General features: G+C 40.9%; 1 protein-coding gene across 1 annotated transcript in view; it reads right to left on the bottom strand.

The window, feature by feature from the left end:
* LOC126174924 (glutamine-dependent NAD(+) synthetase) overlaps nt 1-27,669 on the bottom strand; it is a 239,696-nt gene that overhangs the window by 209,405 nt on the left and 2,622 nt on the right. The window contains exon 2 of the mRNA XM_049921364.1: nt 4,854-5,020. Within this exon, the coding sequence (XP_049777321.1) occupies nt 4,854-4,999 (146 nt within the window). The 5' untranslated portion in view covers nt 5,000-5,020. The remainder of the gene's footprint in view (nt 1-4,853; nt 5,021-27,669) is intronic.

Genomic DNA, 27,669 nt, shown 5'->3' with positions numbered 1-27,669 from the left:
GTATTTTCATTTACTTCACAACAAATATCAGGTGGTGCTATGCCAGTGAAACAATAGAGTTTTACAAGTGGCATAGGTATAACACAACCTGAAATAAGTCTTCATGTTTTGTTTAGCACCTTGTGCACTATGTTTGTGAGGGTGGATTTTTACCAGACTGGGCATGCATACTCTGCAGCACTGTAACATGTTGCTAGTGCTGACATTCTCACTGTTTGTTGTAGAGTGCCTCAAATGCTACCAGTTATCTTGCAAAGAATATTATTTCTGGTTTTCACCTTCATTCTACTATTCTCACAATACTGTTTGTAGGTTGAAGTATGATCTAGAGTGACTCCCAAATATTTTGGATGGATTGTATTTACTAAATGTATCTGTTTACTATGTGATGTAAAGTCTGCAATGTGCCTGATTGTGCTTAAGAAGAAACACACACAGTTGTGTTTGTTAGTTTGGACAAAGCTGACTGTGAGAGTTAACAGGCACTAAGGTCCTTAAATGTGTCTATCATGTAGGCTTCAGTATCTTCAAAAGATTTCCCTCAACTCACTGAAGTCTGCCCTATTTTCAGCTGTTCTGTGCATCCCCTCCACTAGCCACTGGCAGCCAATAATATTCACTCTCTTTCCAAGTGGGTAGCAGCAAGTTACAACTAGACAGCGAGAACATCACTCCTACATGCTGCACTGTTGCCGTACTTCGCAACAGCAGTATTCATTCAACTGTCAGATTTTTCTTTCTTTTTTTTAATTCTTTTTTCCTTGTAGGAGTATAGGTGTGAAGGTGTAACTGTAAATGTTTAAGTGCAATTTAAAAAAGAACATGGTGACAGCAATAAATGTGAAGTGCTTCACAAGCGGGCGAGGTGGATTATTTACCACATTTATAACTTTTTCAGACGTGAATTTGAAAGCTGGTGTCCTACTGCTTACATTTGAAGAAACAAGAACAGACTCCAAAACCATGTCATGTCGACAAGATATCTGTAAAGATAATTGTAAATGAAAGTGTCAGAGCTGTAGGGGCCCTACAAAAAGTTGGTTCCGTGTCGCCTGGTAAGCATCAGAAATCTCAAGGAACCTGTAACACAAATGGATGGTTTTAACAAAGATGTTTTAAAGTGCTCCATGTGAATGATGAATGCCGGAAGACACAAAAATGTGTTACAGTTATGCAGGAGAAAATTAGCTTCAATTATAAGCACTTCGTCAATGTAAAGAATTGTAAAAGATGGTGGTTCCTTATATGTTAACATGAGAGGTTTTAGTTCCAAGGAGTGACATAGGTGAGCACGAACTACATCCCATCATGATACAAGAGGAGGAGGTAGTTCAACAGTGCATTACCCTGATGAAACAAGGGTCAGTTAGAATCATTCCAGGAAGATCTGCTGGAAAATGAGTGATCGTACTGGTGGTTTTAAAGTTTTCATAGGAACAGGTTCTCAGATAATTATTCTGCATGATGACTCCATCTGGTTTTGGTTCTGAGAGTAAACTTGTATTTACGTGTAAGAAAAACAGAAATGACTACCATTTGGAAATGAACGCTGTCAATGTCGTGGCAAGATACACAATTATTGTCACACCTTGCTTCAAAGTCAGCCACTGCCAGTTATAATTCAACTGTTACAGAGAAAACACTAAGTATAAACACCAGAAAAGTGGTAATTTTTCTATGGCTTAAAAATAAAAATATTAAGCACAGTATAAACGAGACTTGTGCCGATCTCCTGCAGCTCATTAATTTATACAAGTCACATGACAGAACGTACAAACTTTACTTCCTTGCACATGAATGGGGTCTCACAGTTTAGCGTTTACCCACATGTCACAGTCAGTGTAGCCCAATGGAATTAATTTGGGAAAAGGATAAGGCTATGCTGGAGGGAAAAGAAAACAAAAGATGACATTCACTGAATCGCTTGTGCATGAGGCAATTTAGGCAATAGAGAACATCCCACATGTAGCATGGGCACAGCCTGTGCGGCATGCTGAAAAACTTCAGAAAGAATAATTTGACAGGGAAGCAATGATGGATTAAGTCTTGAACCTATCTTCGTAAATTTACGATCAGGTTGTTTGGAAACAGACTCAAATAGAAGTGACAGTGGTATTGCAATGTAGACTTTGAAACAAAGTAATAAAATTTCTTAGTTTTAAAGACTCATGGTTTAAAAATAATGTGTTTGTCAACATATCAGTTGTGTACATAACAATGAGAACTTCCTAGCCTTTTTGATTAGGGCTTTTTATCCTTTGAATTATGAACGCTATAATGTTCAACATGTTGCCCAAGGAGAAGTTAAGCTCTCTGCTACCATGTTGTACGCTCTAATAACACGCGAGAATGCAGCTAGATAAATTTGTCAAAAGTCTGATATTTCCACATGTAAACCCCAACCATTTTCAAGGCACAAATTGGATAAGGCCCTAAAATGACAGTAACTGTTACTTGTTGAGATATCTGTCATTTTCAATGTTATCAGTCATCATTCCCTGGAGTTATTCACAGAGGATCGTTAATTGTTTGCTTGTTCAATGGATTATAAAGGCAGTCTCTCACTGCAATGTCGAACAAGTTAGTTTACACTAATAATGCCCGTTAACCGCGAAAAATATGACAACTTATTGAGCATTTTTATGATGGTCTTTTCTACCACTAGTTCCTTTTTATGCACAGTGATTACATTTAACTACAGCCAAACACCTCAACACACACACTTTACACACATTTTTAAAAATTCTACAAAGTAGAAGCAGTTGTCAACCAAATACAATGATTTCAGTTTGCGCTTTAAGTTAATTTTTTCGTGGATTAAATTTTTACTTATAATAGAGATCACTATAATTGGTAATTATTGCAAGCAGTTTCAATGATCTTGTCGTTAGTCGATTGTCATATTGAGAAAAATTGTAATTCACTTCTTCAAAAAGATGTGTCAGCTGTTCTCACCTCCCGATGCGACGCAGAGTAAATCTGTGGACGCAATGTTGTCAAGACATGAATTAATATTTCATGATGATGGATCAAAATTTGTTTCAATATTTACTATTCCCCTCACAGATTTGAACGTATAATATAATGTAGCATAGGCACATGAGTCTGACTGTTGTCCGCAGCAACGCAATTTGTCTATGTGGACTTACTTTGCCCACTCTCTGCTGCCGCGCATGCGTAGTTCTCATCCCTTCGCTGCTCTGCCTCTATTCGTGGAAGCACCATCTTACATGACACGAGCTATAGTGCCAGATGATCAGCTTAAAGGAAAATCCTTGTGATTGCCAGAAATGGTTGGTCATTGGTATAAACGTTAAATTGGTTGGTTGGTTTGGGGAAGGAGACTAGACAGCGTGGTCATCAGTCTCATCGGATTAGGGAAGGATTGGGAAGGAAGGAAGTTGGCCGTGCCCTTTCAGAGGAACCATCCCGGCATTTGCCTGGAACGATTTAGGGAAATCACGGAAAACCTAAATCAGGATGGCCAGACGCGGGATTGAACCGTCGTCCTCCCGAATGCGAGTCCAGTGTCTAACCACTGCGCCACCCCGCTCGGTAAAACGTTAAATATCATTGGTGAAAGAAAACTTACTTGTGGTAAGCCATTTCTGTGACATCTCCATCAACTATGCTGAGCCTGGAAGTTCCCATGAAATTTCTTGTTTTGGAGTAAACTTCACGTAAGTTTGGTGAAAACATAATCTTTCATTGCCCGGTAGATCTTATGTGACAATACACAATGTCTGACAGTGTCATAAGCAGCTGTAAAGTCAATAAAAGCTACTCCTGTAATTTTCCGAGTTTTAAAGCCATCATTCAGGTACTGAACATCAGCACACCAGAACCAATTCATTGATAAACATGGTGAAAAAAAATGGCCTTTCAGAGTTGAAACTGGCCACTATCTCTCAATTAATATTGAAGGTCTTACACCAAACAAGGAAGAACTACCACCAGGTTAGGTAAGTCATAACCAGCATTTTAATTTAATGAGCGTTCAGGAAATTCACAGCAACTTACTCCTTCGTTCTCCAAAAATAAAAGGGGTGAGTCAAGTAATTGGACATCGTCACTGAAAATACAGAAGTATCATCTTCATCAAAACACATAATCAAAATCTCTCTGCTGGGATATCGGTGGAAGACGATACAGAAATTCTCACAGTTAAGCTAAGTAATTATGTTAAGACACAAATAATCAACTTCATATAATACTGATGATCATGATTTTTGGTTTGTGAGGCACTCAACTGCACAGTTATTAGCACCCGTACAAATTGCCAACCTCTGCTCAGTCCAATCTCGCCACTTTCATGGGTGGTGATGAAATGGTGAGGGCAACACAAATACCCAGTCATCTTGAAGCAGGTGAAAATCCATGACTGCCGTGAGTCGAACTCGGGACAGTGTGCTTGGGAAGCAAGAACGCGACCACGAGCTGCAGACGTATATTATATTCTTACTGCTTACTTTTGTAGGATGTGTAGCTATGTGAATGGTCATAGTCTCTCAGCAACTCTCCTCCCCCACAATCCAGAAACAATACTTCATATTCACATAAAATGTCACTCATTTAAAAATGTTTGATCAATTTATAGTTTTGGCTTCAGAAAGTATTTTCACAGTAATGTGATTTTGTCATATAGATGCAGACCTTAACATTGGGTTCATGGTCCAGGAAGTGGGGTGGTTCACAGGGTTGAGATATCAGATTTTTTCTCTGCCCCTTTCTTAGTCATGGTAAAGCAATAAACAGTACACAAAAAGAGGCAGTATATACTACCGCAAAAATTAAATCAAGTCTCATTACTTCCAGAAACAGTCAAGTATTTTTCATAGAATGTGAAGACTTACCATATTTCTAATTCTGGCCCGCTTCGATAATTTGCACCTGCTTCTCTAGCTTCTTCTATACTTTGTAAAATTCGACTTAGGTTTCCTTTGAAATCTAGTGCCCACTGATTTAGTGTGCATACTGCAACAGTGATTTTTCTCCCCATTCTTGGAAACAGTGGAGGATACTGAAATAAAATAATGGTAGATGAAGAGAAAGAAGAAAACCAATTACATTGCAAACATAATTAAAATCAACTCACAATACCATAAGTGTTCTGAGCCATCCGATCAAAATACGAAAGCATGAAAGTACATAAATACACACTTTCCACATAAGTGCCTCAGTAATCAAACATAAAAATTAATTGCAATATTATGGAAAGAATAGATTGCTACTCACTACACAGCAGAAATGTTGACTCGCAGACAGACACAAAAAAATGTTCAAATGTGTGTGAAATCTTAAGGGACTTAACTGCTAAGGTCATCAGTCCCTAAGCTTACACACTACTTAACCTAAATTATCCTAAAAGGACAAAAACACACACACACACACACACACACACACACACACACACACACACACACAAGGGAGGACTCGAATCTCCGCCACGACCAGCCACACAGTCCATGACTGCAGCGCCTTAGACCGCTCAGCTAATGCCGCACGGTTAACAGACACAGCAAAGAGACTACTAAACAAGTCAGCTTTTAGCCAAAAGGGGGTAAAGGAGCGGGTGGGGCAGGGAGGGGGAGGGGGAGGGGGAGGGGGAGGGGGAGGAACAGGCTGTCTAGGGCCAAAGTGGGAACGGGGTGAAGGACAGTGACTAACAAAGGTTGAGGCTGGGACAGAGGGTTTACTGGAATGTAGGATACATTGCAGGGAGAGTTCCCACCTGTGTGATTCAGTAAAGGTGGTGGTGGTAGGAAGGATCCAGATAGCACACGCTGTGAGGCAGTCACTGAAGTGAAGAATGCTAAGACGGACAGTGTGCTCAGCAACTGGAAGGTCCAGTTGGTTCTTTGCAACAGTTTTGTCATGCGGACAGACAGCTTTGTTGGTAGTAGCTTAGCTCATAAATTACATAACTGCTTTCACAAATAGGCCCGCCTTTGTTGGGATAGGTGATGCTTGTAGCCTGACTGTGGTAGGTGGTGGTGGGAGGATGTATGGGGCAGGTCTTGCCTCTATGTCTGTTACAGGGATATGAGCACAAGACAAGGTGTTGAGAGCAAATATGGAGTAAGAATGGACTAGTATATAGTGCAAGTTTGGTGGGCAGCAGAATACCACTGTGGGAGGGGGTGGGAAGGATAGTAGGTAGGACATTCCTCATTTCAGGGCACAACATAAGGCAATCACACCCTAGCGGAGAAAGTGGTTAGTTGCACCAGTCTTAAGTGGTAGTGAGTCCTGAGAAGAATGCTTCTCTATGGCCAGATTGATGGGACTCTGAGAGGTGGTGTGTGACTGGAGAGGTAATGTATGGGAGTTCTGTTCCTATACAAGGTTGGGAGAGTAATTTCAATGAGACCCTTGGTATATTTTGAGAGGGACTGCTCATCACTACAGATGTGATGGCCAGGGGGTGGCTAGGCTATATGGATGTGACTTCTTGGTATGGAATGGATGGCAGCTGTTTAAGTGGAGGTAGCTGGTGGTTGGTAAGTTTGATATGGATGTAGGTACTGAGATAGCTATCTTTGAGGTGGAGGTCAGCATCAAGGAAAGTGGCTTGTGGGGGTCTAGTAGGACCATGTGAATTGAAGAGAGGAGAAGGTGATGAGGTTCTGGAGAATGTGGATAGGGTGTCCTCACCCTCAATCCAGGTCATGAAGATGTCATCAATGAATCTGAACCATGGGTGATGACTCCAAAGGCAAGGTAATTGGGAGTGAGGATATAGTTGATGATTGTGTCAAGGAAGGAGGGTGTGGGTTTGGAAATTGTTGGATGCTGGGAAAGTAATGTTCAATAGCAGCAACACCATGGGCATTAGGAATCTTAGTTGTAAAGGGAGGCAGCATCAATATCGATGAGCAGGGTGTGGTAAAGGAAGAGGAACTGTGCAGAGTCAGAGTAAAGGTTGGTGTCTCATATAGAACGGCAGGTTGAGGGTAATAGGCTACAGGTGTTTGTCTATAGGGACAGAGTGTCTCTCAGTGGGAATGAGCAGTAACTGGTCACAATGGGGCATCCTGGGTGGACATTAGGAAGCACGTAGAAGATAGTGTGGGGAGTGCTAGGGGTTAGGGGAGGTAGACTCCAGAGAGAGGTTCTGGGATAAGCCTAAGGATTTCAGGAGAATATGGAAAGCCTGTTGTGTTTCTGGAATGGGGTCACTGTGGCAGTGTTGGTAGGTGGATGAATATCCTTGTCCATCCCTACTCCACCCCTGCTCTCAACCACTTGCAAAACCTGTCCCATACATCCTCCCAGCAACACCTATTCCAATCTGGTCACAAGTGTGAACGATCCCATCAGAGGAAAGGCTAACTGTAAAATCATTGATGTGACATACAAGCAAAGCTGCAACCACTGTACTGCATTCTACATGGGCATAACAGCCAACAAGCTGTCAGTCCGATGAATCGGCACCGACAAAATGTAGTCGAGAAACATCTAGACCATCCAGTTGCTAAATACCCTGCCCAACATAACAATCTTCACTTCAACAACTGCTTCACAGCCTGTGCCATCTTCTTACCACACAAGTTTTTCTGAACTGTGCATGCGGGACTTACCCCTACCATACATGTTACATGACCGTAACCTCTTGGCCTCAACCTTCAGTAATCACTGTCTTTCATCTGCTTCCCTGTTCCCACTCCAGCAATATAGAGCCTTCTATTCAACCAATGCTCCCACAGTCTCTTCACTTCTTTTCCATTCCCTTTCCCCCTCCCTCCACCCACCACTAATCTCTCGGCTGCATCTAGCTGCCCACCCTCTCACCATCTTGTCCTTGTATTCTACCACAAGCACCGCATTTCCGTTCCCCAACCCCAACTTGCCATTCATCCCCCTCCCCAGCCTCCTGATTGCTATTCCCCATCATGCACAACTGTTGCCCACAGTCAGGCCTTTGCAGCCAGTGAGAGTGGTCATGTGTTTGACAGTTGTATTTGCTTGGAAGTGTGTGTGTGTGTGTGTGTGTGTGTGTGTGTGTGTGTGTGTGTGTGTGTGTGTGTATTTTCTGCCAGAGAGAGTTTCGGCTGAAAACTTACTTGTTAAGCAGTCTATTTATAGTGCCTATCTGTGACCCAGCATCTACCCTATATGGAGTGTAGTAATGTATACTTTTCATAATATTGTCATTATTCCAGCCTGGTTTTTCTAGTGCTTGTTTGTGCCTAATGGCTTTTCTCCCATCCCATAACCCAGTGCTGTTTTCCTTTACTACTACTTTCTAACACATTACTTTATTCAGTCTTCTTTTTTTTCTCTCTCTTCTTTCCTATGATTCACATATCACCTTCCAAACAGCAGCACACATTCCGACTTATGAGCCACACTGCATTAACTGTCTCATTCACAGACATCACATGGCTACATGATCAACACATGGCTACATGATCACATTGACTGTTAGTGCAGCGTCTCTTGACATAAATTACTCCCACCAAAATCATTAATCCTAGACCTTCAAACTGATCACTCTTCCTGCATCACTTTTTCGTGTTATTTTCTGTAAATGCTTTCATCTTACCAATCCCATCCTCACTGCCTCACTCTTTCTCCTCTCCTATTCCAATTCACATATACTAACCTACTTCATCTAGTCACATCTGCTGTCCCCGTTCTTCATTCATGTCTGCCCGCCAAACTGCAACCAACAATGTAGTCTTTATTTACTTTTATCTTTGATCTTATTGTGTTTTCCCATTTATTTCAGTTCATTTTTACCTTTAAGTATTAGCCCTACTACCTCAGGTTTTATCTTGTTCCCCAAATTTCATCCATTCAGTCCTTTTTGTGATTTTTCCCATATATTTTGGAATATTTTTGTGTATTTTTCCTCACATATTTATGTTATTTAAGTATTTTATGCATTTTTATCCACCACCATGGATCCTTGCTCCTTCCATCTGTGATAATACAGAAAAGTTTCCTTATCCCTACCCAGAAACCAGTCCCACATACTATTCCCCTGTTGTTTGGCTCATGAACTTCCCCTAAATGGCCTTACCATCAAATTACTCATCTCCATCTGCAGCCCCTCCTTCCATAATGACCTCTATCTGTTCAGATTCCACCCCAGGCACAAATCTCCGTGCAACACTTCCTCTCCACCCATAAAATTCTCCTGCTGTGCAGTCACAAATTCCTTTATCCCATCTCTTAAATTGTGACTGTAGCCCTCCAGAAACTAAGTGCACAATACCACCTCAAAAAACTATCCAACCTGTCCACCACCTACTTCCACCTTGAGCTATCACTATCCAACTCTCCTACAACAGCCTCCAAACCTCCCCCACATCCCCCCATACCTGACAAACCCTGCCTCGCAGACCTGCGTTTACTGTACCCTCAAAAACTTTCTCCCTCCAACATATACAGAATACAGAACATAAACAGATCCAAAAGCCAGTCATGAATTTTTCCTCCAAAAGCCTTAGTCCCACCGAAGTATTAATCCTTTCCAAAGGCCTTCCCTTTTGTCCCACTCCCAAATAAGCTATTTTCCTATGGTAAAAATATGGTTCGGATTATTGTTATTCTGACTGATTATAACATTTAAGTAGCATTTATGGTCAACATTATCACAATTTATGTATTATTTCCATGTAATAAAAGCTTAAGAATCATTAAATATCAAGATTTGCTCACATGATCGAAACCACTCTGTTATTGGCTCATGCTCTGGTAACTGCACAGACTAGGAGTAAAGTCTAAGCTTTACACTTGTGATGGGAGTGTTAGACAAAGTTCAGGAGTTTCTACATACTTTTTCTGCGAACAGTTTATCTATTTAGTAATGGAAAATGCAATTACAACTTTAAAGTAACAATAATATGGAATTTTGTGAATTCTGATAGTGAAAACCTAGCAAAAGTTCATGCCTTTAAGCTCCACCCATTTAGAGTAGAGGTATGTGCAACAGTGGACATTCTTTTCCCTGCTCCCTGCAACATCATTAAACTTGCTCAATACCAAGGAATTGTAGAACATTTGTAAATAAGACCGTATATTATAACTAGATTGTCGATTATTAGTCATGAGCTATGACCAAAAGCACAATAACATTGTTCTTGACAAACCTTAGTGCTGAATTCCTCTACAGAAGACACTTAGCACAGACAATGCGCCCAATAGGCACATGGTGGCGCAACGGATAGCAGAGTTGGCTGCTAGTTAAGAGGTCATATTTTCAATTCCCGGAAGGGTCGTATTTTTAAAGTTTTACGCAAAATACGAGAATAGCGTTAGCAATAACTGATTGTAGTAGCTGTTTCAATGATGGGATATTTTACATACAGCTTCACATTAATCTTAGTCTGAGAAATGTACAACAGAGGAAAGATACATTTACTTTGCGAACAAACAATTCACTTTTTTTAAGAAAGCATTACTAGTAGTGAAGATATCACTGTCCATACTCCCACAGTGCGACAAGGTGTACGACGATCAGGTTTTCTATACAGAGAGATATAAAGCATGAACAACATGCAGGTAACATAACGTAATGGCTGTTATGTTTGTGAGTGTAAACTAACGTCTGTGTCCAAAGCAGAATAACTTCATCTTTACGTAACATGATGAAACTTTGAAAGTTTATACAATAAGGATCTTAGCTGGACAGTAAAAAGGTGAAAAGAACATTGTTTGTAATAAATTAAAAAGTGTGTGGTCATATTAACTAGAAAATATCTTTTTGAACATGACATGTGTGAACAGTGATTGCAAATTTAAGTGCATATAAACAGCAAGGGAAACACAATAATAATCTGATCTGATCAGTGTGGTGAACCTTAGTAATTATGATTTGGTTTCCATATGACTGTTGAGTCATTTTACAAATAAGTTAAAATATTCTTTCAGCTGGGATTCGATAAGCGATCTATGAATATCATCTTGTACAATTCGACAATCTAATGCTCTAACAAATTAGCTACCAAACAATTTGTGTAGATTTGGCTAAAACGACTGTGGCTTCAGCTGCCACAGACTGTGGTCATGTGTGTGCAAGTTGAAAAATAGAAAGAAACATTCCACATGGGTAAAATATATTAAAAACAAAGATTCCATGACTTACCAAACGGGAAAGCGCTGGTAGATAGGCACAATAAAAAAAACACAAACACACACACAAAATTTCGAGCTTTCGCAACCCCTGGTTGCTTTGTCAGGAAAGAGAGGGAAAGATGAAAGGATGTGGGTTTTAAGGGGGAAAGGTTAGGAGTCATTCCAAACATACACAGACACAAGCAGACATTTGTAAAGGCAAAGAGTTTGGGCAGAGATGTCAGTCGAGGCGGAAGTAAAGAGGCAAAGATGTTGTTGAAAGACAGGTGAGGTATGAGTGGCGGCAACTTGAAATTAGCGGAGGTTGACGCATGGCGCATAACGAGAAGAGAGGATATACTGAAGGGCAAGTTCCCATCTCCGGAGTTATGACAGGTTGGTGTTAGTCGGAAGTATCCAGATAACCCGGACGGTGTAACACTGTGCCAAGATGTGCTGGCCGTGCACCAAGGCATGTTTAGCCACAGGGTGATCCTCATTATCAACAAACACTGTCTGCCTGTGTCCATTCATGCGAATGGACAGTTTGTTGCTGGTCATTCCCACATAAAATGCGTCACAGTGTAGGCAGGTCAGTTGGTAAATCACGTGGGTGCTTTCACATGTGGCTCTGCCTTTGATCGTGTACACCTTCCGGGTTACAGGACTACTCCAGTCCTCCACAGAGACAAGCAGACATGATGGGATGAAAATGTCTGCTTGTGTCTTTGTATGTGCGGATGGATATGTGTGTGCGCGCGCGCGAATGTATACCTGCCCTTTTTTCCCCTTAAGGTAAGTCTTTCCGCTCCCAGGATTGGAATGACTCCTTATCCTCTCCCTTAAAACCCACATCCTTTCGTCTTTCCCTCTCCTTGCCTCTTTCCTGACGAAGCAACCGTTTGTTGCGAAAGTTTGAATTTTGTGTGTATGTTTGTGTGTGTGTCGACCTGCCAGCACTTTCGTTCGGTAAGTCACATCATCTTTGTTTTTAGATATATTTTTCCCACGTGGAATGTTTCCCTACACATGGTGAATAGCAACTATCATTTTCATAATATTGTTAATTTTCACTAAGAGTTTAATTTTGTCCAATGACGCTATCCTTCCTTGTAACAGCAGAAAAGCACATATAAATTAATTTCAACTTCTCAGTGCAATGCACTTTCAATTCAGTTCACGAACTTATACGGCGACATTGTGGCAATTTGCCGACACAGTGCAGCCCGTTTTATTCTATGGAACACTCAAAAACAACTTTTCAGTAGTTTTATCGATGTATTTGTACAGTACAGTATTATACACCATTTTCCAAAACAAGACATCACTGAACGAGCTTTATGACAGAAGGAGCAGTGGGTTAGCGAATGACGTCACAGGCATCACAATTCGAATGGAGCATTTTAGCGGGCTTTCACATTATTTGAATTTCCATTTCCATTTTTATAAAATAATACTGAAATTCAAGAAGGCATAAAAGCATGTTAGGAGTGTAAAATGACATAATTAATCATTTAAGACAATTTCCAGAAAACAAATACCCTCTACAATTTTGCTGGACTTGTTAAAGACCTCTCCTCCTCCCGGTCTCTACAATGGATACACTTTTTCACCACCAACCATACCAATCAGATTCAACGAACAACCAGTGCTGAACACTGTCTGCCTCAGTTCAATCCTCCATCCAACAGTGAGTCACCCCCACTAACCCCAAATCAACCCCCTTAACCCCGAATCTTACCTCACGATCATTCCCCAAACCCCCTTAACATGCAAGCTAACCTTACATCCCCAGAGAATTGTAATTCACCATCCGACACTGATCCTGACCTCACAAACCTACTTGCTGCAAATGCTCCGCAACTGTAGTTTTGAACAGAAAGGATTACCTGGTGGTAGGACTCTGCCAGCTATCAGATTCATCCATCTTTTTCCCTGCCACAGTGACACCATTTAAGAAATCCAACAGGATTTCCAGTCTCTTCTCAAACCCTTAAGCCCATCCCAGAACCTCTCCCCAGAGTCAATCTCTCTTCTCACCCCTACCACTCCCTACATTCTTCCGTAAGTCCATAAAACCCAACTGGTCACAGCACCCAATTATGACCAGTTACTATGTTCCCACTGAGAGAATCTCTGTTCTCACAGACCAACACCTTCAGCTTATTATTCGCAACTCACCCTCCTATATAAAAGACACTACCCATTTTCTACAGCTACTCTCAGCAGCTTCTGTTCCTTTACCAAACAGTACCCTGCTTGTCACTGTTGATTCCACCTCACTTCACACTAACATCTCTAATGTTCATAGTCTTGCTTCAATTGAACATTGCTCTCCCAACACCCACAAAATTACAAACCTACCACCTACTTACCGGTCACCATCACCAACTATATCCTCACTCACAATTACTTTTTACCTTAGAAGGCATCAACTACAAACAAATCTGTGGTACAGCAATGGGCATCCACTTGTCACCATTCTATACCACATTACTCATAAGTGGTCATGAGGAATCTTTCCTGACTGTGCAGAATCCTAAACCTCTCACCTGGTTCAGATTCACTGATGACATCTTCATGAATTGGATCAAGGATGATAACACCCGGTACACATTCCTCCACATCCTCAATGCCTACTCCCCTATTCACTTCACCTGGTCCTACTCAACCCCACAAGCCACCGCCCACAATGTTTTCCATCTTAAAGACAGCTACAGCAGTAATTCTGTCCATATCAAACCTACCAATCACCACTTCAACAGCTGCCACCGATTCCATGTCAAAAAGTGCCTTTCACACAGCCTAGCCACCCCTGGTCGTTGCATCTGTAGTGAGGAGCAGTCCCTCTCTAAATATACCAATGGTCTCATTGAGGCCTTTATAGACCAAAATAATTGTCCCAATCTTGTACAGAAACAGGACTCCCATGCATTCACTGTCCAGTCACCCACCACCCACAAAGTCCCACTCCAGTCACCCACCACCCCCAAAGTCCCACTGTCCGGCCAGTCAGGAGCATTCCCCTTCATGACTTAGTACCACCCATGACTGGAGCAACTGAATCACTTTCTCTGAAAGGGTTTCACTATCCTTTCCACCCCTTCCACACTTTTATTCCACTGCCCATTGAATCTACACATTATTCCCGTCCACCCATATGTAACCCGTTTCCAACACCTTGCCTCATGGCTCGTATCCCTATAACAGACCTAGATGCAATACTTGTCCCATACATCCACCACCATCTACTCCACTCCTCTCACAGACATCACCTATACCATCAAATACAGGGTTACCTGTAAAAGGATTAATGTGATCTACGAGATAAGCAGCAACTACTGTGCTGCATTCTATGTGGCTGTGACAGCCAACAAGCTGTCTGTCTGCATGAACAGCCACTGACAAATCGTGGTCAAGGATCACCTAGACCACCCAGCTGCTGAGCATGCTGCCCAACACAACATTCTTCACTTCAGTGACTGTTTCACAGTCTGTGCCATTTGGATCCTTCCTACCAATACCTGCTTTTCTGAATTGCACAGGTGAGAATTCTCCCTGAAATATATCTTACAATCCCATAACATCCCTGGCTTCAACATTCTCTGTACTTACCCACTTCCCATTCCAGCACTACACAGCCTTCTGTTACACCAAAACATCCACAGTCTTTTCGCTTATCTAATTCTCCACTCCCTTCCCTCCCCCCACCTAACATCTGACCTCCCAACTGGACGTAGTTGCCCTACCTTCTCCCAATCACATCCCTACACACTCCCACAAGCACTATTTTACAGTTCCCCAGCCCTAACCTGCTACGCCTCCCACTCCCTGCCCCAGCCCCCTTCTTACCCCAGACACAGACTGCTTCTCCCATTATACACAGTTGCTCACAGTCTTGTCTTGGTACACAGTGCCAGTTGTCACGCGCGTGCGGGTGTGTGTGTGTGTGTGTGTGTGTGTGTGTGTGTGTGTGTTTTCCTATTCCAGAAGGAGGCCTTTTTGCCAAAAGCTTACTTGTTTAGCAGTGTCTGTCATGCCTGTCTGCAACTCAACATCTCCACTATATGGTGTGTAGCAATCTATGCTTTTCATAATACTGCCATCATTCCATCCTGAATTCCCAGTGCATAAAAATTAATCAAACATAAACAAAAGCACTTAAAACAGTACTCATCTACAATGCAAAATGAGATTAATTGACCAGTAATATTCATTTCTGGGGCTAACATAAGCCTCCTTCAAAATGTGGTTACAGATGTGTCAAAATAGCACCAAGTCTGACCCCTGTATCAAAATACTTACATGTAAGGTGCATTTGTGAATGGGAGGGGAGAAAGAAAGGATGTAAACCAGCTCTCATCAATCCCTGAAATGAGACTCCACTGTCCTCCTGACTTCTCTCACAGTGGTATTCCAACATCCACCCAACTTGGGCAATACCCTTGACCACATCTATTCCACCCCTGCTCCCAAGCCCTAGCCCCATGGATCCCATACCTATAAAAGGCTTAGATGCAAGATCTGAGAATTACATCCTCCCACTAACACCTACTCCCATTCTCTCAAAGACATTTCCTACCCCATCAAAGCCAGAGCCAAGTGTGAAAGCAGCCATGTGGTTCACGAACTTAGCTGCAACCACTGTGTGTGGCATTCCACTTAGGCATGAGGGGCAAACTGTGCTCAGGAGAGACAGCACAAAAATGTGTGCTTGACTTAAATGGCTGCCTCCAAGTCCATGCCATCTGGATACCCCCCCCCCCCCCCCACCCTCACCTTGGCTGTTCATTGCTCTTGTTAAGAAGCATTTATAAAAAATCAGTAGCTTTTTAATTTTATTCTCACATTAATACTTCACTTTCTATTTAACATATGCTATGTCCACAACAATGGAATCTCAAAACTGTTCATAGTCTCATTTTTCATACAACTGTCTCGGACGTGCATGAAAATATTGTGGCCTAATTGTGGTGACTTGTACCAGAGTACAGAAAGGTTTCATCGTCATGCATTATAAAACCTTTCTGTACTCTGGCACAAGTCAGAACAATTATTTTAAAAAGTTAAAATGGATCCATTTATTTTATAACTATACAGGGTGTTTGGAGAGGAAAGGTCAATATTTTGCACAATGGTACCATAAGTAATTCTGAACAAAAATGTTATGTGAACATAGGTCCGCAAATGCTTTGTTAGGGAGGTATGGGTATTGAAAGGAACTTTAATTCTGCAAAACTGAGGTGCACAACATGAACGTATATGCAATATAACTGGTCTGTTATGTAATCTTCTTGCAAACAATGCACAGGTACATGCCATGTTTATGATATGCAACCTACCACATATTATGATCATATGACGTACGTAGTACAATCACCTGTTTGTTCAGTTGTGCCATGTAAGCTGCATTGTGTAGTGTACCGGCAACGGATCAGAACGGATCAGTCAGTTGTGTAGTGTATGGTTTATTTTTTTTTTTTTTTTTTAGGGCGCAAAACTGCTATGGTCATTAGTGCCCAGTCTGTGACTTAGGAAGCAGTAAAAAACCGAAAACGGAAACCAGCAGCAATGGGAACGAAAGTCATAAAATTGGAGAAACTAAAAGCAGAAGGAAAGCTTAAAAATCCACTACAGAAGGGGGTTGGTTGTCCCAAAAACAACTTCAAATGACTGACGTCATTGCACTGGCACGAATGAACTCTAGAACGCGATCGGCCGAGCGCATGTCATCTGCTAAAATTGACGATATATCAGGTGACAGCTGTAGACGGGCGCGTAACGGATTAAAATAGGGGCACTCAACTAAAAGGTGTCTTACCGTCCACAGCTGAGAGCAGTGGGGACAGAGTGGGGGAGGATCGCCGCTTAAAAGATGTCGATGGCTAAAAAGACAATGCCCTATCCGGAGTCTAGTTAAAATTACCTCCTCCCGATGAAGCGTTCGGGAGGAAGAGGTCCAAGCACAAGGAAGAGTTTTCACGACCCGCAATTTATTTTGGGGAAGTGTCGACCAACGCGCGTGCCATAAATGAATAACACGATGACATAAAACGCTCCGGAGATCGGCGACGGGAATCAATTGAATAGCTGGCCGAAGAAGAGAGACTGCAGCCTTGGCTGCAATATCAGCCGCCTCATTTCCGCGGATACCAACGTGTCCCGGGAGCCAGAGGAACGCCACCAAGATGCCCCCCAGGTGGAGCAAGCGCAGACAGTCCTGAATCCGGTGGACCAGAGGGTGCACAGGGTAAAGAGCTTGGAGACTGAGGAGAGAGCTGAGAGAATCTGAGCAGATAACTTACTGTATCCGCCGATGGCGGCGGATGTAGTGGACAGCCTGGAGAACAGCGTAAAGCTCCGCAGTATAAACCGAACACTGGTCGGGAAGCCGAAAGTGATTTGGGGTGTCGTCAACAATATAGGCACTCCCTACACCTAACGATGTTTTCGAGCCGTCGGTGTAAATAAATGTGGCGTCCGTCATTTGTGCACATAGAGCAGCAAATGCCTAACGATAAACAAGTGAAGGGGTACCATCCTTGGGAAATCGACAAAGGTCTCTGAGCAGGCAGATCCGGGGACGGAGCCAAGGCGGTGCTGTACCCCAAGTTGTCAAGAAGGTTTTAGGAAAGCGGAAGGAAAGAGAATGGAGCAGTTGACGAAAGCGGACTCCCAGTGGTAGTAGGGAGGAGGGGCGGCCTGCATACCCTACATCAAAGGAGGCGTCGAAAAAAATGTCATGGGCTGGATTAGCAGGCATGGAAGACAGATGGCTTGCATAACGACTCAGAAGGACTGCTCGCCGATTGGACAGCGGAGGTTCAGCAGTCTCAGCATAAAGGCTTTCCACAGGGCTGGTGTAAAAAGCTCCAGACACTAAACGTAATCCACGGTGGTGGATAGAGTTGAGACGCCGAAGAATAGACGGCCAAGCAGAGGAGTAGACTACGCTTCCATAGTCCAATTTGGAGCGCACTAAGGCGCGATAGAGGCGGAGAAGGACCACTCGGTCCGCTCCCCAGGAGGTACCATTCAGGACACGGAGGGTGTTGAGGGATCGCAGACAGCGAGCCGAAAGATAGGAAACGTGGGAGGACCAGCACAGTTTTCTGTCAAACATAAGACCCAAGAATTTAGCGATATCTGAAAACGGAAGGTTGACAGGACCTAGATGTAAGGAGGGCGGAAGAAACTCTTTACGTCACCAAAAATTAACACAAACGGTCTTACTGGGAGAAAAATGGAAGCCGGTGTCGATGCTCCAAGAGTGGAGGCGATCGAGACATCCTTGAAGACGTCGTTCAAGAAGGCTGGCCCATTGAGAGCTGTAGTAGATCGCAAAATCGTCCACAAAGAGGGAGCCCGAGACATCAGGAAAGAGACAATCCATAATTGGATTGATGGCGATGGCAAACAGTACAACACTCAGCACGGAGCCCTGGGGTACCCCGTTTTCTTGGGAGAAAGTACGGGAGAGAGTAGTGTTCACCCGCACCCTAAATGTGCGCTCTGCCATAAATTCGCGAAGAAAAAGGGGCAGCCGACCTCGAAAGCCCCAAGAGAACAGTATGCAGAGGATACCTGTCCTCCAACAGGTATTGTATGCTCTCTCTCCAGATCAAAAAATACTGCTACTGTTTGGCGTTTCCGGAGAAAATTATTCATGATATAAGTGGAGAGAGCAACAAGATGGTCAACTGCAGAATGACGCTTTCGGAATCCGCATTGGGCAGGAGTTAAAAAGACTGCGGGATTCCAGCCACCAAGCTAAACGGTAATTCACCATATGCTCCAAAACCTTCCAGACACTACTCGTGAGAGAAATGGGGCGATAGCTAGAGGGGAGATGTTTGTTCTTTCCAGGTTTCGGGACAGGAACGACGATAGCTTCCCGCCATCATCTGGGAAAAGTACTGTCGGTCCAAATTCGATTACAAAGGGGAAGGAGGTAACGCAGACTATGGGTTGATAATTGCAGCAACATTTGGATGTGGATACCATCCGGTCCTGGGGCGGAGGAGCGAGAAGAAGAGAGTGCATGTTGGAGTTCCCGCATGGAGAAAACAGTATTGTAGCTTTCGCGATTTTGAGAGGAGAAAGCAAGAGGTCATAGTAGTGTATGGTGTTAACTGTGTTCGTACAAGCACTGCTAACAGTGCCACACGTCTACAGTAATGAGGAACATGCAGATATGGTATTTGTTTACAGCTTCTGCGACGGTAGTGCTACTGCTGCAAGAGAAGAATACCACAGGTGCTTTCTGACTCGACGATTACTTGATCGCAGGGTGTTTACCAAAGTAAACTGTAAGGCCCACCACAAAGAATATCGCTTTCATCATCTGAGACATGAATGCTCTCTTTGTTCAGTATCAATGAACATCTAACTGAGCACAAAGACTGTCAAGGCATGCAGGAAATTTCTCTTTTACCTGTATGCAAATAAGAAAGACAGAAAAAGTTTTCATCCATAACAAAACAAAAATCTCTACAACTGTAATTTAGTTCAACCTAGTATAAATAGCAAAAACTCTAGACAGCTCAAAGTAACCATAAATATTTGTGAGAGATACATGTAGCATTTGGTTTCTTGCCCTGCTGGCCCTCTCCTTAAAAGCTCAGATAGGGAGAATGTGACTCGATATGCAAACCAATTTTCAAATGCTCTGTAGCTTCAACAATTTTCCATGGAACTGTCTTCACTCAAATCAAATTCCTACCATCTTCCCATAAGTATAATTAAAATCTCTTGATACATCCAGCATGCTGGAGGTACCTGCAAATGAGTAAACCATCCTTCAGGATGAGTATCCTTACAGTTAAGCTGTAGAAGTAACACCACTGGTCAGAACGACATCAAATTGCAATAGAATATTATCAGAGAAGGGGGAAAACATAGCAGAAGACAAAAAAATAGTGTGAAAATTTATCAAAAGATGGCACTGTCATGTGCACTACCTACTGAAGTTGGTATTAACATGCCGGGTACATGGCTTTTCCTCCTTTTGCATCTGCGACATTTGCCATCACTGTCTCAACCCAGGACTATGTTCTGCTTGTAAAGCTGTATTACAAGAATAATGACAATAAACTCTTACTGTTAATGTCAATTGCAGGCTTATACTTATTTGTATTTTTTTTTAAATTTTTTGAGAACAGAAGGCCTATTCTTTTTCAAAACAATTGTTCTCCAATTTCCATGTAAATTATGCAAGAAATAAGTAACTTTTGAGAATTTTTGGATACTTACAAAACTATACTTTCATAAGTTACCAGTGTGAGTGTTTTTGGATAACATATTGCATAGCAAATCAATCACAGTTACTGCCTAAGAATACATCATCCCAAATTTCACAGTATATCAGTGCAAATAAATCAACATTTTTGAGAATTTTTTGGAAGGTATCATTGTCTTTCGCATAATCCACTTTGTAGTAAATTGGCAAACGAGATTTAGTTACTGAAGCACATCTCAACTAGCATATTGTGTTACATCTACTTTTTCCTTACAGAGGAGTATATATTATCTACATTTATCATGAATTAACTATTTTTGAGTTTGTTAATAACTATAATTGACCTCAAAATGTTTTAGTGGATTAGTAATTTTACCACAGGTTACTCTGTTGCCTTAAAAGAAATCTCATTTTGTGTATTTGCTTCAATTCTTATAGGGAATCAGCAGTTTTTTTAGCTCAACAGATATAAATGATAATGAGCAGGCTTCATTTCAAATTTGTTGACTGTCCTGTAATACACTGCACTGGCCAAAATGCAGTCCCACTGTGAATGCTGTTCACAAACACAGGATGAATTGACTGACATTGTAAGCAGCTGGAAATCACCCTGACTACTCTCAAATAATTGGCAGCTGCTGCAAACTGGTGTATTGGAAGAGCTCCCAAGAGTCATGTCCTTGTGGTACAATTATCAAAAGCACTTCAAGTACTATCCTCTCCTGTAGATCCTGCCTCTACTGCAGGAAGTACAGGATCTGTCATTACTCACTTATCCATTTGACTGCGAGTAGCATTTCAATGGCAGCTCTTGTTATACTGATACCCTTAACCAACAAATTGAAGGTGCTGTCATTTATCAAAACTGAAACTGAGCCAGTGGGCCGCACTTCACTGCTTTGGGGAAACCTGTTTTCTCCAGTGTCAAGATACAGCAAACAAAATGGCTGGCATCTAAATCATCGGCATTTCAACATACTACAAATGATGGTACCCTTTAGGGAAATGGTGGCAAGGTTGTGGTGCACGTAGGAACAAATGATGCTTGTCTAGAAGCTCTATGCAATGTTGTTTGGCCAAGACTCAGAAACGGGTGTGCATTAAATGGTAATTGGATCCTTCTACTGCCAACCAGACTCATCTCCTGTTGTAACGGAAAACTTCAAAGAAAGTCCCAGTTCACTTTTACGCTAAGCTCCCCAATCGTACTGTATTCATCAGTGGAGACTTAAATCATCCAATTTACAGTTTTGTTAGTAGTGAGCAGAAGACATCCAGTGAAACATTACTAAATGCCTTCTCTGAAAACTACCTAGAACAGATAGTTTAGAACCCATTCACCATGGAAATGTATTGGATTTAATGGCAACAAACAGACTTTACCTCTTCGAGTATGTACACACAAACTCTTATCACTGTGCACGAGGCAGTTGTGGCGACAATGATTATCGAAGTATAGAGGGCAACTAAAATAGGCAGCACAAAGATATATCTTTCCAGTAAACTAGATAAAAAATCAATTTTGTATCTTAATGAGGAACTTGAAACTTTCAGCACAGGGCAGGAGCATGCAGAGGAACTCTGTCTCAAATATAAAAAAATAGTTGACCATGCATTTGATACATATGTACACAGCAGAACAGTTCAAGATTGGAAAAACCCTCCAAGGTATACAGTAATTGTGGAAAACTTTTAAAGTAGCGGACTACTGCACAATAGGTGTAAAACGAAACATAGGATTTTGGACGGAGACATGGTGAATGAAACATTTTTGGATGTCAAGAAAGAAATGCGTGAGGCATTCAATGACTACTGTAGCAGAACACTGTCAAATTATCTTTTATAAAACCACAAGAATTTCTGGTCATTTATCAAGATTGTTAGTGGCACCAAAGTTAGTTTCCAGTAGTTGTAACCTGTAACTCATTCAGAGGTACATGTTCCACCTATTCCTCAGCATTAGAAAAAAAGATACTAATGTAAATGTGTAAGTAGCTAAGTAGCAGCTGGGAGCATTCCAAACAGGTTTCCCCAAAGCAGTAGCTTAGTAGCAGCTGGTAGCATTCCACTGTTCGAGCCCGTTATGATTTGTAGGTAAAATTCATGCAACGGGTCTACAAGATGCAACAGCACCATATTAGACCTACTTGCTGTGTTCACACTTATTTGCGCTGTGCTGTCACTTCTTGGAGGTTATTTGGACACCTCAGAGAAGAGCCATTAACAATTGTACTAATTTGTTCATCTGTTACTAAGTTGAGCTTTGGCCAGTATAAATGACAGATATAATTAGATATGAAGTGATGTAATGATTTGGAAATTCTGAATCTCTTACAATATATTGTAGTATTTCACACTCTCTTACTGTCTTCGCATCATATGCATCAGAGAAGAATCGTACACAGTAACCAGTGGCCTTTATTGGAAAGTCCACAACATTAAGAAATCATCGTAATGTGAGCACAATTAAGAAGAATTCCAGGTACAATTTGTGCAAGCTACCAAAAGGATTAATGTTTTATGTCAAAAGGAGAACGCACCACTCCCAAACGAATGAGACACGAACTGAAATTGCCCTTAGCAAAGCAAAAGCTGAAATGCTTAACTCTGTTTTCAGACATTCATTCAGAAAGGAAAACTCAGAATTGCCTCAATTTAATCCTTATACCACTGAAAAAGATTAGCAAAATCAGTATTAATGTCCATGGTGTCGCAAAACAGCTGAATCGTTAAAACTGGAAAAGCTCCAGTGCCTGATGGATTCCATATCAGATTCTATACTGATCCCTAAAATATATAATCTTTGGGTCAGGCAATCAGGTAGATGCAGTATGTCTTGATTTCACACCTACACTTATTGTCTCAAGTTAGATATGGACTACCAAGTGAAATTTAAGACTGGATTTAGGGTTTTTGTAGGAAGGACATAGCATGTTATCTTGGATGGAGAATCATCTTCAGATGTAGAAGTAACTTCGGGTGCAGCCAGGAAAGCGTTTTGGGACCACAGCTGTTCATTTAGTATATTAATGACCTTGCAGACAACATTACTACTAACTTCAGACTTTTTGCAGTTGGTGCAGTTATCCGTAATGAAATACTGTCTGAAAGAAACTGCATAAGTATTCAGTCAGATTTTGATAAAATTTCAAAGTGGTGAAAGATTGCTTTAAGTGTTCAGAAATGCAAAATTGTGCACTTCACAGAACAAAAAAACTTAGTATCCTATGACAATAATATCAATGAGTGGCTGCTGGAATCAGTTAACTCATACAAATACCTGGGTGTAATACTTTGTAGGGATATGAAATGGAATTATCACATAAGCTCAGTCATGGATAAAATAGGTGGTAGACTTCAGTTTATTGGTAGAATACAGGGCAAGTACAATCAGTCTACAAAATAGACTGCTTAGAAATCAATCTAGAATATTTCTCAAGTGTGTGGGACCTCAACCAAATAGGACTAACAGGGGATATTGAATGTATACAGGGGAGGGGAACACAAATAGTCATAGGTTTGTTTGACCTGTGGGAGAGTGTCGCAAAGATACTGACAGAACTAAACTGGCAGCCTCTTTAAGATAGATGTAAATAACCCAAGAAAGACTACTAACAAAATTTCAAGAACCAGCTTTAAATGATGACTCTAGGAACATACTAAAACCCCTAAATATCACTCATGTGTGGATTGAGAGGACAAGATTAGAATAATTGCAGTGTGCACAGAATCATTCAAACATCATCCCAAGCTCCACATGTGAATGGAACGTAGAGAAACCCTATTAATCTCTACAGTGGGATGTACCCTCTGCGAAGCACTTCCCAGTGATTTGCAGATTATAGATGTAGATGGACAGACCCTTTTGAAATTCACATTGAGACCGAGCAAATGTATTATTTTAGGATAGGTATGTCACTTTTTCAATAGATAAAGTATGTCACTTTTTGCATAGATAATCTTTTTTACGTACCGACTTCAGAAAGTAAATTACACATTTTGTCCAACACAAAGGGCTCCTGTGAACAATCAAAGTGTTTGTCAAAATCACTTATCTAGCCCTGTTTTTGTCAAGCAAGCCCTACATGTACAAATAATGTTTGTCAATATAACCTAACTTTAGAGGCAGATGCTGTTCGTGAGTATTGAAAATGGTAACAAATATTGACAAAGCATTTTTGGCACCAACCTTGGCACTGTGCCAAAAAGAGAAGAAGAAAACAACACTCTTGTGCAAGAAGTGGTTCAAACAGAGATAAATATAACCAAAAACATCTCCTGAAAGAAATACTGCACTTCAAAATTGATGATTATATCAACATTCTTAGAATGGACCCAGAAAATTTAACATCTTGTTAGAATTACTTCGCCCTCACATAGAAAAAGAATACACAATTACGGGAAAATATATATCAGCTTCCTAATGATTATCAATAACTTTGATATACCAAGCAACAGGGGCAGAGTTTGAAGATTTGAAGTTTGTATCTGTGATTCCACAACACACCTTGAGTCTCATTATTATGGAAACGTGTGAAGCAATAAATGAAATATTAAAAGCCAAAATTCAGGTAAGTGTTCTTATTGTTTTATTCCAACAAGCTTACAGTTATCTCACATAAAAAGATACAAAAACAAATACAAAGTACAAGTGATTCAGTCATCTCATAAATAATTATTGTCCACCATCTCTGTGTCAACTGTTGGTTGTAAGTCATTCACAAAAACTTCTATTGTTTGTGGAAAAATAATTGATGCAACTGAAGTGCTTATGTCACTGAAGCACATATTTTCAACATGTGACCGGAGTACACAATAACAATTTCTGTTGAGATTCCCACTTTTTCCTTGAAATATTATATTCTTAATAAATTTTTCTGCCAGTATTCTTTGGCCACTGTCAATACGTTCTAGCATCATGGCCCAAATTTTTGCTAACAGAGTACTTTCCTATTTTTTTGGAGTGTTCCTTTGCCAGTAATATCAATTCTTCCTAAAGGTCTCCTTTCTTCTTCTTTGTGTGCAGTTGCAAGAACTTTTTTGGATGCTGGTGGCTCTGCTGATGATTACTGTAACAATACATAAAGAAATTGGTATGCAATGTATTCATGTACCTATTTATTTATGGACATATTTGTTTCAGCTACCCAAAACGGAAGATGGTTGGCAGAATATAATGAAACAATTTGCAAGTTGTTGAAATTTCTTTAATTGCATTGGGTCTATTGATGGAAAACATGTCACTACTTTGAAACCTCAGCATTCTGGCCTCTATTACTATAATTACAGAGGGATGTACAGCATTGTGCTACTGGGTACAGCTAATGTAAAATATGAGTTTATTACAGTGAATGATGATGATAATGGCTGACGATGACGGAGTAATAAAAAAAATACCAAACTTTGTCTATTGGGAAACAACCAATTGCAGATTCTACTCAAAGGGGAACTGCCAAATGCAGAAAAGAAGTTTCCATGTGCAGTGATGAAGCCTTTCAGTTGCATACAAATCTAATGAAATCATATAGCAAAAATGTCTTAAATGCTTAATTATCACTTGTCTAATGCCCATAAGGTCATAGAACATCCACTATTTTTAAAAACCAATTAATTTGTCTCTGGAGAAAGCTAAAATCGTTGTATTGGCTTGTTGCCATTTGCACTATTCATTAATTTAAAAACAGCAATTTATTCAGCATGGAGAGGTAGACACTGAAGACTGTGCTACAAGTACTGTTACACCTGGTGAAGGAATGATTACAGAGAGATGTGTCCAGTTCAGTCATCTAAAGCAGGGAATTCCTTATAGCTAGTGAAGCAAGTATGAGAAGACTACTGTGAATACTTTGTGACAGATGGAGCAGTTCCCTGGTAAAACAAATGCCTGCAACAATAACATTTTTATATGTGTTACTACCAACTGTATCATTATAGAAAATGTGACAAGATTTAATACAAATAAAGATATACAAAAATTAGTTACCTGATTTCCGATTTTGTTAATTCCAACCTCCTCTTCTGTTTGGTCTTCTAAAAGAGATACTTCATTATAGTTCCACAGCATGGGCACACTCATCAGAAGTACTAGAGGGCTTTGATTTCTTTATTTTATTGCTCTCTCACTTGTACGACGTCCGAAGAATATTGCTTTCTTCACTTCTTCCTCCATGATGCAGGGTTATGAAAAGCACAACGTCTCTATCGTTTTGTTCACAGCTAATATTCTTTTATTTTTATCTATAGAATAGCTCGACTTCACTTTCCACAACAGTGGGAACTCTCGATACAGTGAAACTGGAGCACAAATTCTTTCTTGCTCATATTTTGCGAAGGAACATCTCTGCCATAGTTTGTTATCTTCGAAACATGGCATGCAACTGCTACTGTTTCTGTTATTGCATGACACACACAGGTGTACAGAAACGTACTTGACAAAAACTGTCAAACTTTCTGTCAATCGAAGTTCCTGTCAAACACACTATGTTTGACAAGCACATCAAACAGCACTGTACACATTCAAATATTTGGCAAACAGTCAAGTTTGACAAAATGTTTGATCATTTAAAGGGGCCTTAAGATCATTGCACTACAAGTAGTGAATTGTCAGAAAAGAGTACATGTTCCAGGCTTCCTAAAGGCACACTTTTGCTGTGGTATGGATAAAAGGTGCACCACAATGTGCAAGTGAAATGATATGGCAACTGGAAATATACGTCAAAGCTGAAGAACGTGGGTTAGTACGATTCACGTGACCAAAACATCTAAACTGCACACAGACTCATAATGAAATGGTGCCAACAATTTGACTACGGCCAAACAGACAAGGACAATATTGATCAGGAAGTTCATATCTAGCATCATATGATTTCCATCTTTTTGGACAGCTAAAAGAACATGGGGAGGGAGATTACAGCAATGAGGACATTCACACAGCAGTTTTTGACAAAAGAGTGAATTTTTATCATTCAGGAATTGAATGATGAATAGAACATGCCAACTGTTCTTTACAGAAACTCTGTGAAAAAAAATTATTTGGCTGTTTCACTTTGAAATGTAGCGCAGTATTCAATAAAAGTTACTTGGCTTGCTATAACAACATGTAAATTACTTGCTGAAGCCCCCTCTTACCTTTGCAACTGATATTAGAGTGACACTGGTTACCACTTAATATATTTTACTACTCTTCTCATAATGAAGTTTAGCAGTGACATATTTCAGTACACCTGGGAATATATTATGTGACAGTAAAATATTAAACAGCCTACAGGCATGTAAGTGATGAACAGACAGTAATTTACATGAAGTATTTTCAACACCGTAAGTTTCTGCTTTTGAGAGTTCAATACATTCTTAATTTGTTTGGCAGACAA

The sequence above is a fragment of the Schistocerca cancellata genome, chromosome 3 (assembly GCF_023864275.1).
Source record: "Schistocerca cancellata isolate TAMUIC-IGC-003103 chromosome 3, iqSchCanc2.1, whole genome shotgun sequence".
Classification (NCBI taxonomy): domain Eukaryota; kingdom Metazoa; phylum Arthropoda; class Insecta; order Orthoptera; family Acrididae; genus Schistocerca; species Schistocerca cancellata.
Note: the sequence above shows the minus strand (reverse complement) of the source record. Positions and strands in the feature narration are given on the sequence as shown.